The 17,478-nt window shown below is 38.3% G+C and overlaps 1 protein-coding gene across 2 annotated transcripts in view; it reads left to right on the top strand.

Annotated features, from left to right (window-relative positions):
* Window positions 1-44: 44 nt before the first annotated feature.
* Window positions 45-17,478, top strand: part of dcaf6 (ddb1 and cul4 associated factor 6) — a 45,362-nt gene continuing 27,928 nt past the window's right edge. For both annotated transcript variants that reach the window (XM_062068932.1, XM_062068933.1), the window contains exons 1-5: window positions 45-423; window positions 8,311-8,372; window positions 11,771-11,863; window positions 14,616-14,801; window positions 14,881-14,994. In XM_062068932.1, coding sequence (XP_061924916.1) covers window positions 336-423; window positions 8,311-8,372; window positions 11,771-11,863; window positions 14,616-14,801; window positions 14,881-14,994 — 543 coding nt within the window. In that variant the 5' untranslated portion in view covers window positions 45-335. The remainder of the gene's footprint in view (window positions 424-8,310; window positions 8,373-11,770; window positions 11,864-14,615; window positions 14,802-14,880; window positions 14,995-17,478) is intronic.

The raw sequence follows: 17,478 nt of genomic DNA on the forward strand, positions 1-17,478 counted from the left end.
CAAATCGAGCGCACCCATGCTCAAGCCTCGTCGTTTATCGCGATGTTTGGCCACAGCTGATCGTCCCCAGCTAGACAAAATAAAGCAGGCCAGGCTAGCAGGACTCCCTCACAAGTTATCACCCCCGGGGAGCGTGAGAGCTGCCAGGTGACAAGCCAGCGAGGCCGCGGTGACAAGAACCAGGAGCTCCTCTTTTCTTCCTTCACCATGGACGCCTTGACAGTAGCGGCTTGCTAACGTTAGCAAATATCCCGCTTTGACATGGCGCGATGGCAACAACAACAGAAAGCAGCTTAAATGTCAACGTTGTCGTTTATTAAAAGCTGCCCGTCACCATGTCCTGCTCCGGAAACCTGGTTTGGGATGTAAATAAACGCCTCATTGGATACAGCGAGCCCAACAGCATCAGGACGAACTATTTAGGTAAGAAAGCTAGCGTGTTGTAGCATGTAGCCTGGCTGTTGCCCACTAGCACAGATGTCAAAATCTTTACACCCGCCTCAATTTACGTCCGTTTAAAATAAAAAGTCCGACAATTCCTACTGCAATTGCATCTTTTTATGCAACAAGCTCGTGGTTTTTTTTTAAATCCGTAAAGCCTATAAAAAAATCATTAACTGTACTATACTATATTCTGTGCGTGATTTTAAAACAAGTTATGCGCCAATTGTATGGACTAGTAATAGGGGTGTGACTCTTTGGGTACCTAACGATCGCATCCGATTCCGATTCCCATGGTGCAGAGTCGATTCAGAAATCGATTCAGGCCAATTCTCGCATAATACCGTATTTTTCGGACTATAAATCGCAGTTTTTTTCATAGTTTGGCCGGGGGTGCGACTTATACTCAGGAGCGACTTATGTGTGAAATTATTAACACATGACCGTAAAATATCAATTAATATTATTTAGCTCATTCACGTAAGAGACTAGACGTATAAGATTTCATCGGATTTAGCGATTAGGAGTGACAGATTGTTTGGTAAACATTAGGGGTGTGGGAAAAAATCGATTCGAATCGCGATTCTCACGTTGTACGATTCAGAATCGATTGTCATTTAAAAAAAAATCGTTTTTGTTTTTTTTTAAATTTATTATTTTTGTAATTTATTTATTTATTTATTATTATATATTTTTTAAATGAATCAATCCAACAAAACAATACACAGCAATACCATAACAATGCAATCCAATTCCAAAACCAAACCCGACCCAGCAACACTCAGAACTGCAATAAACAGAGCAATTGTGAGGAGACACAAACACGACACAGAACAAACCATAAATAGTGAAACAAAAATGAATATTATCAACAACAGTATCAATATTAGTTACAATTTCAACATAGCAGTGATTAAAAATCCCTCATTGACATTATCTTTAGACATCTATAAAAAAATAAATAAATTAACAATAGTGTCGCAGTGGCTTACACTGGCATCGCATCTTATAAGCTTGACAACACACTGTCCAATATTTTCACAAAGATAAAATAAGTCATATTTTTGGTTCATTTGTTGAAACAAATGTACATTATTGCAATCAGTTGATAAAACATTGTCCTTTACAATTATAAAAGCTTTTTACAAAAATCTACTACTCTGCTTGCATGTCAGCAGACTGGGGTAGATCCTGCTGAAATCCTATGTATTGAATGAATAGAGAATCCTTTTGAATCGGGAAAAAAAATCGTTTTTGAATCGAGAATCGTGTTGAATTGGGAAAAAAAAAAAATCGATTTTGAATCGAATCGTGACCCCAAGAATCGAAAATGAATCGAATCGTGGGGCACCTAAAGATTCACAGCTCTAGTAAACATAAAGTATGTTCTATATGTTATAGTTATTTGAATGAATCTTACCATAATATGTTACGTTAACATACCAGGCACGTTCTCAGTTGGTTATTTATGCGTCATATAACGTACACTTATTCAGCCTGTTGTTCACTATTCTTTATTTATTTTAAATTGCCTTTCAAATGTCTATTCTTGGTGTTGGGTTTCATCAAATAAATTTCCCAAAAAAATGCGACTTATACTCCAGTGCGACTTATATATGTTTTTTCCCTTCTTTATTGTGCATTTTCGGCCGGTGCGACTTATACTCCGGGGCGACTTATACTCCGAAAAATACGGTACTTCTAATGAAACTTATTCAAAACATGTTACAAGTAAAAAAAAAAAAGAAAGAAGTTTACTCTGATTGCATTGAGATGACTTAAAAACATATTTTTAAAAATGTTTTCTTATAAATTAAATTTTGAAAATAATGAATTTGGTTGTTTTTTTTTACCTACCTTTATCGTGTCGATATAACTTATTTTGTGATGTTCTTTAGAAGCAGTGCATTATTCAGATTTGATGTTTTTTCCTGGTTTGTGGTTAGGCTGAATCTTGAATGGGTGGGGCAGGTGCCTGTGAGCTTTAGTCACTGCTGTATTTAGCTTGACAGAGATACACTTCAAGCTCTCATAGTGTGTGTGTGTACGCGTGCATATGTGTGTGCGTGTGTGTCCGAGCACTTCCAGGGTATATTTATCCTGGAAAAGTGGGTAGTCAGGGGACAACAAGTGGGCTTTATGCTCAAACCACAAACAATTCAGATGATTGATGACAGGAGGCTCAAATGTATTAAGTATTATTATTATTCCCATTAAGGCTATAAATTAGTAACCTGACTCTCGCCAGATCCTTGTAGTTCGCTGAGCTCCACACAAGGATCTGGGACTTCTCAATAGGAGATGTATTTCAGAAGGCGGGGCCTTGTAAAAAAAAATTAAAAATCATTGTATGTGATTGGATAAACCACTTGTCCGTTATCTTGAATGACGTGCTACTTCAACCACTCACATCGATATCAACCCGTGACGCTGATGAGAGCGACGCTGGGAAATCCAAACCCGGTCGGAAGAAGAGCCAAAACATCCTTGTCACTAATAAATGCCTTCAAAACCGTTCTCTGTTCATCTTTTAAAGAATTAATATTCGATAGATTCGACAAAACAGTTGCAATAGCAGAATCAATGTCAGCACACGACACACAAACAGTCGCTTCGGCGCTACGTCACATCTATGAAATCCCGCCCGGCGATCCTGATTGGTTCATTATTTTTTGCTATCTGGAAGGAGTTTGCAATGACTTCGAGCCCAGATCCTTGTTTGGAGCTCAGCGAACTACAAGGATCTGACGAGAGTCAGGTTAATAGCTGTCCAAAGTCGGGACCCAGGGTGGACCACTCATCTGTGCATCAGTTGGGGACGTCTCTGCGCTGCTGACCTGTCTCCACTCAAGATGATCTCCTGCTGGCTCCACTATGGACTGGACTCTCACACTGTTATGTTAGATCCACTATGGACTGGACTCTCACAATATTATGCTAGATCCACTCGACGTCCATTGCACCAGGGGGGGCATCCCCACATCTGCGGTCCCCTCCAAGGTTTCTCATTGTCATCCCATTGGGTTGAGTTTTTTCTTGCCTTGATGTGGGATCTGAGCCGAGGATGTCGTTGTGGCTTGTGCAGCCCTTTGAGACACGTGATTTAGGGCTATATAAGTAAAGATTGATTGATTGATAATAAATTAGGGTGGAGGCACCGGTTACAATCGTGGTTTTTGTGATGCAATTGATGGCTTATTAATTGCATCTTGACGCAATCAAGGCAAAATCAAGTGCACTACTTGGCTTTAACCAGCGGAGGTGCTGCTGATTCAACCGCAATGCATCTGCCCTCTAAAGCAGTGGTCCCCAACCACCGGACGAGGAACCGGTACCGGTCCGTGACGCATTTGCTACCGGGCCACAGAGAAACATGAATTCATTTATAAACGACTGCATTTTCTCCGACTTAACTTTCGCCTGTCCCACGAGACACACCAGTAAGCTTGTTAATAGGAATTTTCAATTTGTTACATTTTTTATAGCTTTGTGACATGATACAATGCACATTAATGAACATATACAATATAAATGTGACCGACCAAAGGCTGATTTCCATCTGCATCTCATTGCAAAGAAACAAGTCCAGGGCTAATTCAGCGAAATAGTGAGTTGCATTTGTCATGCACTTATTTAAAGTTAAAGTACCAATGATTGTCACACACACACTAGGTGTGGTGAAATGTGTCCTCTGCATTTGACCCATCCCCTTGTTCACCCCCTGGGAGGTGAGGGGAGCTGTGAGCAGTAGCGGTGGCCACGCCCGGGAATCATTTTGGTGATTTAACCCCCAATTCCAACCCTTGATGCTGAGTGCCAAGCAGGGAGGTAATGGGTCCCATTTTTATAGTCTTTGGTATGACTCGGCCGGGGTTTGGATTTCACGACCTACCAATCTCAGGGTGGACACTCTAACCACAAGGCCACTGAGATTTTTGCTGCATTTATCTGGCACAAGTGGAAAGACGGTCCCTGAAAATAATGCCTACATTAAACCGGTCCGTGGTGCAAAAAAGCTTGGGGACCACTGCTCTAAAGAATCAATCAATCAATCAAAGTGTATTTATATAGCCCTTAATCACAAGTGTTTCAAAGGGCTGCACAAGCCACAACGACATCCTCGGCTCAGATCCCAAGAAAAAACTCAACACAATGGGAAACAATGACAAACCTTGGAGGGGACCGCAGATGTGGGGGCTATTTTTGTTCAGTTTTAGTCAAAAGTTGTAGTCAATAAGTACCTTAATTTTCTTTATCCTCATTATGTGTGGCAGACTGGCAAGTTCGTCCGCTGTTGCCATTTCTAAAAAAAATAACGTATAGTTCTAACTTACATCTGTTAGTATATGGAAGCGCTAAAAACTAAAACATGTCTAGCATGGTGGGGAAGGGGAGCATGGTCTAAAGGAGGGCTTTGGCACGTAATCAAGAAAAAAACAGCGCATGGTTTGCTTGAAGATGGTTTGCAAAACATAATCTCTGCAAAATTTTGACCAAGGAACCACCATTACATGTTATGTAGGCCACAATGAAGTGTTTTTTTAAAAAAAAAAAAGACCCCTCTAAGTTAAGTTCATGACGTAATAGGTTGAATGATGCAGACACGCTTGCTACTGGATACTTTCGTATATGCCACTGCCTTGGCATGCCTTTTAGACTGCATTATTGTTCAATGAAGGACACTTATTACGTAAGACAAGCTTATGTGCTCTTGTGTGCTTAGCTGTTGTGTAGCTGCTAGCTCCTAGTAGCCTAAAGCCTACCATGTTCTTTTCTAAAGAACGTCACTAAAATACAAGACAACATCAACCTTGTGTGCTTATTGGAGGACATTTAGATGTTAATTGGCTTTACACAAGTAAACACGCTGCAGGACTACTTGTATCTGAGATTTTAGATGTAAGACGATATAAACCACAGGTGTCAAACTCAAGGCCCGGGGGCCAAATCTGGCCGCGACAATGAGATGTGTCAATAAAGTACTTAATATTTTCTCACTAAATGTAATTGATTTTTTCATTTTGACAGAAAAAATATATGTACTGCTTAAGGCTGCAGCTAACGATTATTTTTCTATCGATTAATCTATAGATTATTTTTTCGATTAATCGGTTAATCTATAGATTATTTTTTCGATTCATCTATAGATTATTTTTCCTTTTACCGATTATTTTTTATTTTATTTAAAATGAAGATGAACAAATAAAAGTAGGCCAGTTTTTTCAAAAGGCATGGCTTTTATTTACAAAAAAAAAAGTATGGCCACTCAGTCAACATTGACAACAACATGACAAAATATTCTGTAACAATGTAAACATTTAAAACTTTTAACATTTAACAAAATTAAAAGTAGCTTATTTGCTTTTTAATGTGCAAATATAAAAGTAAACATCCAGTGCAAATCTTAATATTCTGCAATAGTATAAGCATTTCAAAAGTAAAAGTATTGCTTATTTTGCTTTAAAATGTGCAAAAATAAAGATACACATCCAATACAAAAAAGTGCAAAACGAAATATTCTGTAACAAAAGTGTAAACATTTCAACAAAAGTGAAAGTATTGCTTATTTGCTAAAATGTGCAAAAATAAAGATAAACATCAATACAAAAAAGTGCCAATCTAAATATTCTGGAGGACTGTAAACATTAAGTATTGCTTTTAAAATGTGCAAAATAAACATCCAGTCCAACACAGTACACAATAACCAATTCTACTCATTCCAGTGAGTGACTAACAGTTGTAATGAAGAAAGGTTAGCATGTCTACTTGCTTTGCTTCTTTTCTTGTTTACAATATTCCCAGCAGCTGAAAATAGGCGCTCAGAAGGGGTCGATGTGGCTGGAACTGAGAGCTAATTAGCCTTCACCTCAAGCCAGGACTGCGAGTGAGCTGAGCTGCTGTTTATATTTCTAGAAGGTCAACGGGCTCATAGTGATGTTACTAGTAGTTGACTGGGAGGTGTTTATTATCATTTGGGGAGAGTCCGCTGCCTGATGCTCACCTGCTAAACACCTATCTGCTCCACGCTGAAGCGCTGACTACATGCGCTCTGAATACGCACTGCTGATTGGCTGACAATGCTTCGTGTGTACCAATCAGATGGTTGTGTGGGTGGGACAATGCTGCGTGTGTACCAATCAGATGGTTGTGTGGGTGGGACAATGCTGCGTGTGTACCAATCAAATGGTTGTGTGGGTGGGACAATGCTGCGTGCTGAGACAGAGGCAGCCGCAGAAGGAGTAAAGCAACTTGTTAAGACTTTAGCAGCTAAAGTTAGCTTTAGCTTAGAAACTCGTTCGGTACAACCCCGTACCGAACCGAAAGCCCCGTACCGAAACGGTTCAATACAAAACACATAACGTTACACCCCTAGCAGATACAAATGACACATTCATGTTTTTGTGTAATGATGACAACGTATGCTAACGCGGACGATTGACTAGTTGATGGTTGATGGTTTTCTTTTCAAATGTTCGTTCATAGCCGTTGTGCTGCTATGACAGGCCATTTACGCTCGACACTGTGCATACAACAACATTATTAGGCTGTGTATTGAAATACTCCCACACTTTTGACGACTTTTGGCGTGCGTTTTTCCCCTCGCTTGCACAGTCTGCTTTGCGCTCCGCCATGACGGTAGTGTGACGTAATTATGCGACGCGTCGACGCACAAAAACGGCGTCGACGTATTTACATAACCGATGACGTCGACTACGTCGACGCGTCGTTTCAGCCTTAATTTCAAGCAGTAGTACTGCTTGAAATGGCATACCTTTACCTTTTAATGGTATCCAAAATTGCAACAAATATTACAGTATATTATCATACTTTCCAAACATGTTTTTGTCTAAATAAAAATACTTAACTTTACAGCAAACTCCCCATCAAATTAATAACAATTACAATACATTTTATGTTGTTCTTTACAGCATATTACTGTAAATTGAAAAAAAAACTACTGCCGTTTTTTGTGTCAAGATTCTGTTGACTGAGCTGCCAGTTTTTGACTGTAAAATCTGCGGTTGTTGTTTTTAACGGTGTATTACTGTAAATGGAAAGACAGTACATTTCAAAAACACACCTATTTCTGACTGCTTACTCATTGTAATCATCTTTTCTTCTCTATCTTTGTTGTTGTTGTTATTGTTGTTTTTATCCAATTTGATTTTATTGTTTCGATCTTGTACGGTGTCCTTGAGTGCCCAGAGAGGCGCCTTGTAAATAAAATGTATTATTATTATTATTTTGTTTTTATGGTAGAAAAACTGGCAGCTAGGTTGCCAGAATAAAAAAATAACTTGTACTGTTTTGCCATTAACGATATAATGTTGTAAAAACCAATGTAAATTTAACACAAAAAGTCTGACAACTAAGCTGCCAGATTTTCCGTAACCCCCCCCCCCCCAAAAAAAAACCCAGTGGCACTGTTTTTCCGTTTACTGTAAAATGTTGTAAAAATTAAAAAAACACTATTTTACTGTAAAATTTTGTAAATGTAAAGTTTTTACTGTAAAATCAAGTCTTCTTAAAACAATTTATGTAATTAAAAATGAAATCCAGCAAATTCATACATTATTCGCTGTTACAAGCAGCCCTCTGATGGCAGCCATAACTGCAATTTGGTCCTCAATGAAAACGAGTTTGACATCCCTGATATAAACCGATGCTTTTTTTCTCGCTGATAACGGACCAATATCAATATCAGATTGGGACACCCCAAGTTTTTAACAAAAGTGTCTTTACTGGAATTCTTTGCTAACCTGAATGAATGATGGATAAGTGTTTTTACTTCCGTAATATTTTTATGAATTTTTATTGTTTAGCCATTAAATTCAGGCACTTTACCTCATGGCTTCCCTTCTTCCACAGGTAGAAGAGAGTTCGTTCAGAGGCTTAAACTTGAAGCAACGCTGAACATACACGATGGCTGTGTGAGTACCTTCCCTTGTTGACATTTCAGTCCTCTGAGTGAGATTAGCAGGAACAGCAACATCATTGAAAGTAGATCTTTGACTTCAAGCCCAAACAGAGAAACCTGACCTGATACAACAGTCATTCAGCCCTGACAGCCCTGCTGGACTCCAAAAACTTGCCCTAAGTCAGGCCTGGGCAATTATTTTGACTCGGGGGCCACATTTAGAGAAAAAAATGTGTCTGGGGGCCGGTATATCTATTTTTATGAACACTAATACAAAACCTCACAATAATGTCTGATTGAATGCTAAAAACGTTATGACACATCGCCTTAAAAAACGAAATGGAATTTTACATTTTTCTATGAACGGTAAAACACTGAATATTGACAAAATATGAACGTCACACCCCCTTTCGAACGACACATTCTACAATCAAGTGAAACGCAACAAAAATGCAACAAACAATGAAATATGTACGCGAAGGGTACAAAATAAACCCACCTACAATCTGATATATCTGATACATCACTAAGTTTTAGAACTTTGTTGTGAAAATCTCCTTCTGCGTCTGTGGAAACGCTTCCCGCCCAACACTGCTTGGTGCCTCGTCTGAGCTGCTTTGACGTAGATGACCATACTAACTAATTAGATGACCATAGTAACTAATTAGATTACCATAGTAACTAGTACATCATGCAAAAGCGCAGATTACAAGCATTGAAATAATTTGTATAGTTCAAGACTTACGGTCATTTGAAAACATCACTGCACATCATAATGGCAGCTACACTTTCCATCTTAAAGATCTAAAAAAAATATTTGGGAATGTCCGGCGGGCCAGATTGAAAAGCTTAACGGGCCGCATGTGGCCCCCGGGCCTTAAATTGCCCAGGTCTGCCCTAAGTCATGTCATGCCGTTAGCTCTGCAACTTGTATTTTAATTTTACTTGTATTATTTTTGTCACATTTCCCCCTATTGAACCGCAGCACTCTTGCACCAGCTGCTCGTTAAGTAGACAGAGGCACACTTTTTTATAAGTTTCCAAAAATGTCCAAAAACATTAAAAAAATTGCTTTGAAAAAAACAACATTATAAAGGGGCCTGAATATTTGCTAACTATAACGACAAAGTCTCTAAATTGGCAACACTAATCCCTCTATGTTATGTCTTTGGTATTCTCTGGCAGACTCGGGGTAATAGCTATAAAACTGTGTATAATTCTGACTATAACCCCAAAACAGTAGTAGTGTTTGTATTTTTATAGATCACATTGGACTGGGCGATATGGCTGAAAACTGTATCACCATATAAGTGTTGTATATCAGTTGATATCAAGCTTTATTTTATTTATAAAGCGCTTTTCATACATACAAAATGCAATGCAAAGAGCTTTACAAAGTTAAAAAGTAACCCCTATCCCCCATTATCACATACGTACGCACGGACACAGATACCAAACACAAACACACACACACACACACAACATACACACATATGCAACTATACGGACCGATGATTGCATGGCTGAGTACAGAGGAGACATGTGAGTAAACACTATCACAGGAGCCATCTGCACCAGGAGGTCATCAGACCATGGCCACCAGGACGCTGACACAAATGCTTCCCCACAAGCATGGCTGATAACCCCTGAGGCAGATGGCTCATCTGAGGAACGTTGGAAAATAAAAATAATAAAACTTGTAAAATAGTAAGAACCATGAGTAGAGATAAAGAATAAAATACAAGTAAGACATATGAAGATTAATGTTAAAAAAATAAAATAAAATAAAAAAATAATATATATATATATATATATATATATATACACAGTAAATAAATAAATATATCTACAGTAAATAAATAAATATATCTAAATAAACTATTTCATAACTAATAGGATAAAAAGTAAAATACAAATGACTTCAATAAAATAATCAATATCATGTAAAAGCCAAATCAAAAAGGTGGGTCTTAAGCTTGCTCTTAAAAACATGAGCATTCTCCGCAGCCCTGAGGTCCTCCAGCAAGCTGTTCCATAATGGTGGAAAGATGTCATCCCGTGACTGTGTGCCCTGACTTTGGGAATAATTAAGAGATGAGTTCCGGAGGATCATAGGGTAAAAGCAGATCTGAAAGACAAGAAGGCCCAATACCATAAAAACATTTATAAACCATAAGAAGAACCTTAAAATTGATCCTGAAACACACGGGGAGCCAATGCAGAGATTTTAAAACTGGTGTAATGTAAGCCCGCCTTCTGGTCTTCGTCAGGACACATATAGATAATTATTGATATTTTTATGACCCATCGAAAATAAGGACCAGGAAAAAAATATTTCAAATGTAAACTTTATTTAAAATGAAACCGTCTTCTGATTATAATTCCTTCAGCTATCAAGGCAGAAATGAAGGGAAGTGTTAACACAACCATGGAAAACAGTCAAACAATGTAAACAAAATGATAAAATCACAATAAACACTTAACACTAACGTCTTAAATTTAAGGCGCAAAAATAAGGAATATGTAACAAATGCTTTATAAAGTGTAACGATATAGTGCAAAGTGTGAAAATGTAAACTTACAGAAACCGGAAAATAACTATTTTCTGCAGGTTTAGTGCCGGCTGTGCTCAAGAGTGAGCGCGGCTAAGGTGATGTGGTATTACTGATTGTGAGTGCCTTGGTCTGACTATGGTCCGTTTTTAAATAAAAAAAAAAAACTGTCACACTGTCGAGGTGATTTTTCCTGTTTTATCGACAATTTCTTTGCTCTCTGCCGCACTCATTTTTAGTTTATTTTCCCACTCCATGTTGAAAGTTGATAGTATTATCTGATTGGCTGTTAGTGTTTCACTCCCGCTGATCAGTGATCACTTGCTGCGTTGGTTGCTTGCTTACCAGTGAGCGAGTGCTTTTGTTCATGCAACCAACTTTGCTTTGCAACTTCCGACGAAGAAAAAATTATAAATATCGAACGTTTTATCAAACACATTTTTTATTGATTAAGTGTCTTTCGCAATATATACATATTGTTTTATCGCCTAGCCCTAGGACCACGTACTTCGCGTGGAAAGCATTGTACGCAACTTTTTAGTCAGTTTTTTTTGCATACGCAACCTGTACAGATGAAGACACAGATGCGTAAGAAGTGTGTTAAAGAATCCTTACCGCTCTTAACTTACTACTGTAAGGAGTTGGAACGAGAAGCTACATTCACAGGCAGTCCCATCATAATGTGTTCATTAGCGAACAAGTAGCGCCAAATGTGTATGTGACAGGCTGTAGTTATTGTTTTACTCGTCTTGTGATGTCAGCTATTTGGTCATTATTGGCTGTGAGTGAATAATATGTGTATACTGCTACACAAGCTGTACACGGACTACTCTAATGTACAGTTTTTGTATCCCTCCAGGTCAACACAATATCATGGAACGACACAGGTGAATACATCCTGTCAGGGTCAGATGACACCTTCCTGTCCATCACCAACCCGTACAATAAAAAGGTTGGTTGGGATAAATGTTCAGAACTCCGATTAAAGTCTAATTTGTTTGGAGACAAAATATATCGTAGGAAATCACATTAGAATTAAATGTTCCAGAGTCAAACTGTGGCCATTGTAAAACCTTATTGTTTATTGCACCAATGTTTTAAGTAACATTTTAGTGTAAAGCAGTCCTTCTCAAAAAGTGGGGGAGGGGGTGCGGTGCGATTCGATTCCAGGGGGAGCACGTATGACCTCGGGGAACATGCTTTTTTTCTGTACCAGAATATGACGAAGCATATGTCGCACTCGGCTTCACTGTAACCATGGTGGGAGACGAGGAAAGACAGGTGTGTTGTTAAAAGGCTTACAATGTTATGCAGAGGTATCGATACAATTTTAGAGACAAATTATACTATTTATAGTAAAGGTGGGGGGGGGGGGGGGGGGGGGGTGTAAAGTATGTTCTTCTTCCTAGGGGGGGCGCAACAGAAATTAGTTGAGAAGCACTGGTGTAAAGTGTAAAATGAAATGCCTCTGCGACTTTAAATTCCTGTCAACTTTGTTGTTTTTCCAAGAATCTCCCGTATTTTGTCCTTTTTCCCCAGCATTGTTTTCCCCCTATTCTAACGTAAATGAATAAATTGTAAGACAATCTCTGGTACTGCAGCAGCTCAGCTTCCTGTCTGCTCGGCAACACATCCTCTAGCCCTGTAAAGTCAGGCCTTTAAAATAAAGGCACGCCAGTTAAAACAAAGTTTCGCCACAGTAGTCAGTAGGGGTCTTTTCACCAGCACACTGCACAGTTGAGTAATGTTATTTTGTACTAGTTTTAAGTTGTACTCTAATTTGTTTGTATTGCTTCCTTCTATTGTGAAATGACTTCCTGTCAGACAATGCTGCTGATAACTTATTTTTTTTAATGCAACGGTCCTACAAGTGTAAAAACAAGCGATGTGTATGGCGTCTTACTGTTTAAAGCAGGGGTGTCAAACGTACAGCCCAAGGGCTGCAAAGAGGTTTAACAGGCCTGCGGGATGAGTTTGCCAAGTATAAAAATTAACCTGAAATTTTTGAATGAAAGAAACTGCTGTTCTAAATGTGTCCACTGGATGTCACAATAGCAATTATTTGTATCTTTTTAGATGATGCTACATATGTACAAAATAAACCACATGATGTTAGTGCATCAGTCGAGGAAAATTATTAAACTACATAAACATAGGGGCTACATAGGGGCGGCATGGCGTAGTGGGTAGAGCAGCCGTGCCAGAAACCTGAGGGTTGCAGGTTCGCTCCCCGCCTCTTGACATCCTAATCGCTGCCGTTGTGTCCTTGGCACCCTTGTCCCCAGTGCCGCTCACACTGGTGAATGAATGATGAATGATAGGTCAGTGTTTCCCATAAACTGCCAAGATACCTGTGGCGGTGGGGGCGTGGCTATGGGCGTGGTCACCATGACATCATCGAGTAATTTGCATAATTCACTACAGTGATATGATTTTCTCTAAAAAGGCTAAAAAAATGTATACTTACTAATTAATAATAACAGTTTTGTTTTAAACGTCCATCCATCCATCCATCCAACAATATAATTACAACACTTTATGTACATATTTATATACAGTTTTGAACAATAAGTTATTCACTGAAATATATTTATTAATTGTGGTTCTTACAAAAAATATATCTTTTAAAAATATAAAAGGTAAAATGTCTCTTAAAGCTCTGCCCCTTTAATTAGTGCATACTAAATAATTTATCTTTAGCCTACTACTACAACCATATTATTTACCAGCAACATAAAGTGAATCAGAGGCAGAGGTGTCCTGCCACAGTCAGTAACAAATAAACAGAAAACAGTAGTGGTGGTAGATAGACACAAAGCTTCATCAAACATCTGATCCACTGAACAAAGAGCTCCAAAAATCTTGATCCTACACTTCTCTTTTGTAAAGTAAATCTGAACAGCCGATATGGGCATCTACATCAACTATATGATTTGCCTGAGAAGCTTAACAGGACACAAAAAAAAAAAAAAAAAAATATTTTTTTGTTTTTTTGTGGCGGCCTTAATTATTTCGTGGCGGGCCGCCACAAATAAATGAATGTGTGGGAAACACTGTAGGTGGTGGTCGGAGGGGCCGTAGGCGCAAACTGGCAGCCAGGCTTCCGTCAGTCTACCCCAGGGCAGGTGTGGCTATGAAAGTAGCTTACCACCACCAGGTGTGAATGAATGATGGGTTCCCACTTCTCTGTGAAGCGCTTTGAGTGTCTAGAAAAGCGCTATATAAATCTAATCCATTAAAAATAACATCCTGTTTTTGATTTTGATATTATTTTTTTATATTGATAGATTGAAAATGAACACCAATGAGTTGACTGATGAACATTATCGCATAATTTAATCAGAAAGTGTAAACAATGACAAATAAAGACAGAATACTATTAAGTGTAAAAAAAAAACCCAAAACATTATGATTTGTACATTTTCAGAATGTGCTTGTTTTATTTTTAAAACCTATGGTTTTTATATCGTCTTACATCTGAAGTTGTCTTTATTTTTAAGTTATCGTGCCGTGATTTTACCAGTTTGGCCCACTTGGGAGTAGATTTTTTTCCATGTGGCCCCCGATCTAAAATGAGTTTGACATCCCTGGTTTAAAGCTTACTTCACGTGACTTCCTGTGTATATTTTTCAGTCTTTCGTGTTACTTTTGGAATAAGTTTTGCTGTTAAGGCGCCATCTTTGCTACTGCGTCTCTACCCTCAGGTCAAAAAGTCAATACGGTCCGGTCACCGCGCCAACATCTTCAGCGCAAAGTTCATGCCCCACACCAACGACCAGGAGATCATCTCCTGCTCCGGGGACGGAATCATCTACTACACCCACACGGAGAAGAGCGCAGAGTTCAACCGACAGTGTCAGTTCACCTGCCATTACGGCACTGCCTATGAGGTAACCAAAAATGCCCAGTCGCTAGAGTACCTCTTTGATCCTGTCCTGTTTTTAACCTCATCCATGGCCGTGTTCCCAGATTATGACGGTACCAAATGACCCCTACACTTTCCTGTCATGCGGGGAGGACGGCACGGTGCGATGGTTCGACCTCCGCACAAAAACCAGCTGCACTAAAGAAGACTGCAAAGATGTATGGTGACATCTCTTCCTGTTTAGTATAATATTGCACAGCAAAGAATGTACAGTGCAACCATAGGGAAATAACCGCTTTATAAGAAAACCAGAATAAAATAAAACAACTAAACAGACACGTAAAGAACAATGCTACCAGCTACAGTGTATTGCTAGAATTCAGATTGTACTGAGCAGCCACACCCTGGTTCTATGGTCACACTTTTCCTCCTTTGTTGTTAATTGAGCTCTTTTGTGTTTGCATCACAAAAACACAAGGAAAAAAAAATACTTTAAAATATTTATTGACAGCGTTTGGACACTGACGTTTGGACATTTTGATTGAACCTGAAACTGTAGCGTTTGACTCTTGAGACGAGAGTCTACTGCACAAGTGTCAAACTTCCAGCCCGCGGACTAGATCTGGTCTGAGGAGGTATTTTTTACAGCCCATCTTAAAATCATTGTGCATCCGGCCCGCATGGCGATTTTCAGCTAATAAGAACCTTAACTAACTTCAGCAACTAGAATATAGATGTGTACAGCTCCACTAATGGACATTGGAGTGTTACTTTCAAAGGTGTACAGCTCCACTAATGGACATTGGAGTGTTACTTTCAAAGGCAAAATTAAAGTATTGCTAGAAACATAATTTTACATGGGACTTCATTGTATTATATGTATAGTACATGTTCCAAAAAGAAAAAAAGCATAAAACACCACCAGAATTAGAGATATTACAAGTCAAAGTGATTACCCTATAAGATGAAGGCAATTGCATTTTATTGATATCTGAAATGTATTCAATGTTTATAAATGAATATTTAAATATACTAAATGTAAAAAAGGGAATAAATATTCAAAATAAAGATCATTAAATTAAATCTAGTTTGGTTACGCCATCATGAGCGCAACACAAGGTTGTATAAGTTCCAACTACAATTCTAAATAAGATGTCAAAAGCAAACTGAAATCAAATACACACAGCTTAAAGATTGATCAATACCTATTTAAATTTAGTAATACATAAATATGATGATTTATCAAAATTTTAAAGAAATATACCTGAACAGAACGCTCATGATGGTTACACCAAAAAGTAACGCTATAAATCGCGTTTTTCCAAGTTTTTGGGGCATTTTTATGCTATTTCCAAGCATCTCCTTTTTATTATCGTTGATTTTAAATGGTCAAACTAATGCATATTATATATGCATGCCCTAGTAGACAAAAAAAAGTCATATTTATTTTGATTGTTACATTTTGAAGTACATTTGTGCAGGTGGGTGCGAATTTACCCATTACCAGAGCTGTACACAGATATTTTCAAAAAATCTCTTTTCCTCCACACCAGTGTTTAAAACAAAAATAAGTCCATCAACACAAGTGGGAAAAAATAAAAAAAGGAACCACAGATGACTGGCACATACTGTAACACTTCTGTATCATATGATGATTTTAATCTAAATTTAAAACACTTCCTTGTGGTCCAGATATTATGTATTAGATATGCTTTGGTGTAAATTTTGCACCACAGTCAATCTCTAACCCATTTTTCGAGTCCATCTGCAAGATGTTCAATTCTGGAGGCATTCCACCACGCCCCACCCTCATAATTCATATTTTGAAAAAGTTCACTGTTTAATTATATATCTTGAAGTCATCACCGCTATTTTTTTCCAGACACTGTCGAAAATAAACTTTATAAACTTATAGATTCATCCGGTCCCAACAATAGGTACACCTGCACACTTGGCAATCAATTCAGAAAGAGGATAAAAAACTGCTTTAGAAGCATTTATGTCACTGTATATCACAGGTCAGTGTTGTATATGAAAATAATACTTTATTCCACATTTTTTGGTGTTTTCTCTCAGCCTGATGCAGAGAGGGAGTAGCTCCACCCCCTCCGGCTGAGAGTTTTACTTATTGTCCAAATAAGTACGTCCACCTCACTGTGATATCACAAAATAGCCAGACTGCAATTCCTGTGAACAGAGGCAGTCAAAACCGTATTTAAGCTTGCGCCAAAATGCATGAACCTTATGATTTGACGCTTGAGCATTGTTTAGTATGCAGCATTGTAACACCATTTATAAGTCAGATTCATCATAAGTTCACTTTGAATATTTATTGACATACTGTTTAAAGCTGCTAAGTTTCAATTGACTTTTGAACATTTTGGCTGAACATGAGATTGTAGTGTTTGACTCTTGAAAGTCTACTGTAAATCAAAGTAATCATCTACTGTAAACCAAAATCAAACTGTCAAAACTGTCAAACTGTGGCCATTGTAAACCCTTAATGACAGTATGATGTTCTAATTGACATATTACTATTGTAAACTGTCCCACAAGTGTGAAAATAAGTTAACCACGACTGAATGAGGTTGTGCCCTATACGTCATGTGACCTCACGCATGACGACAGCTCAAATTCTGACATTTTAAAGCAGCATTTGTTGTTCAAATGCAGAACTGTAAGACCTCGGTGTCCTCTAGATG

This window comes from Entelurus aequoreus, linkage group LG14 (assembly GCF_033978785.1).
Source record: "Entelurus aequoreus isolate RoL-2023_Sb linkage group LG14, RoL_Eaeq_v1.1, whole genome shotgun sequence".
NCBI lineage: Eukaryota > Metazoa > Chordata > Actinopteri > Syngnathiformes > Syngnathidae > Entelurus > Entelurus aequoreus.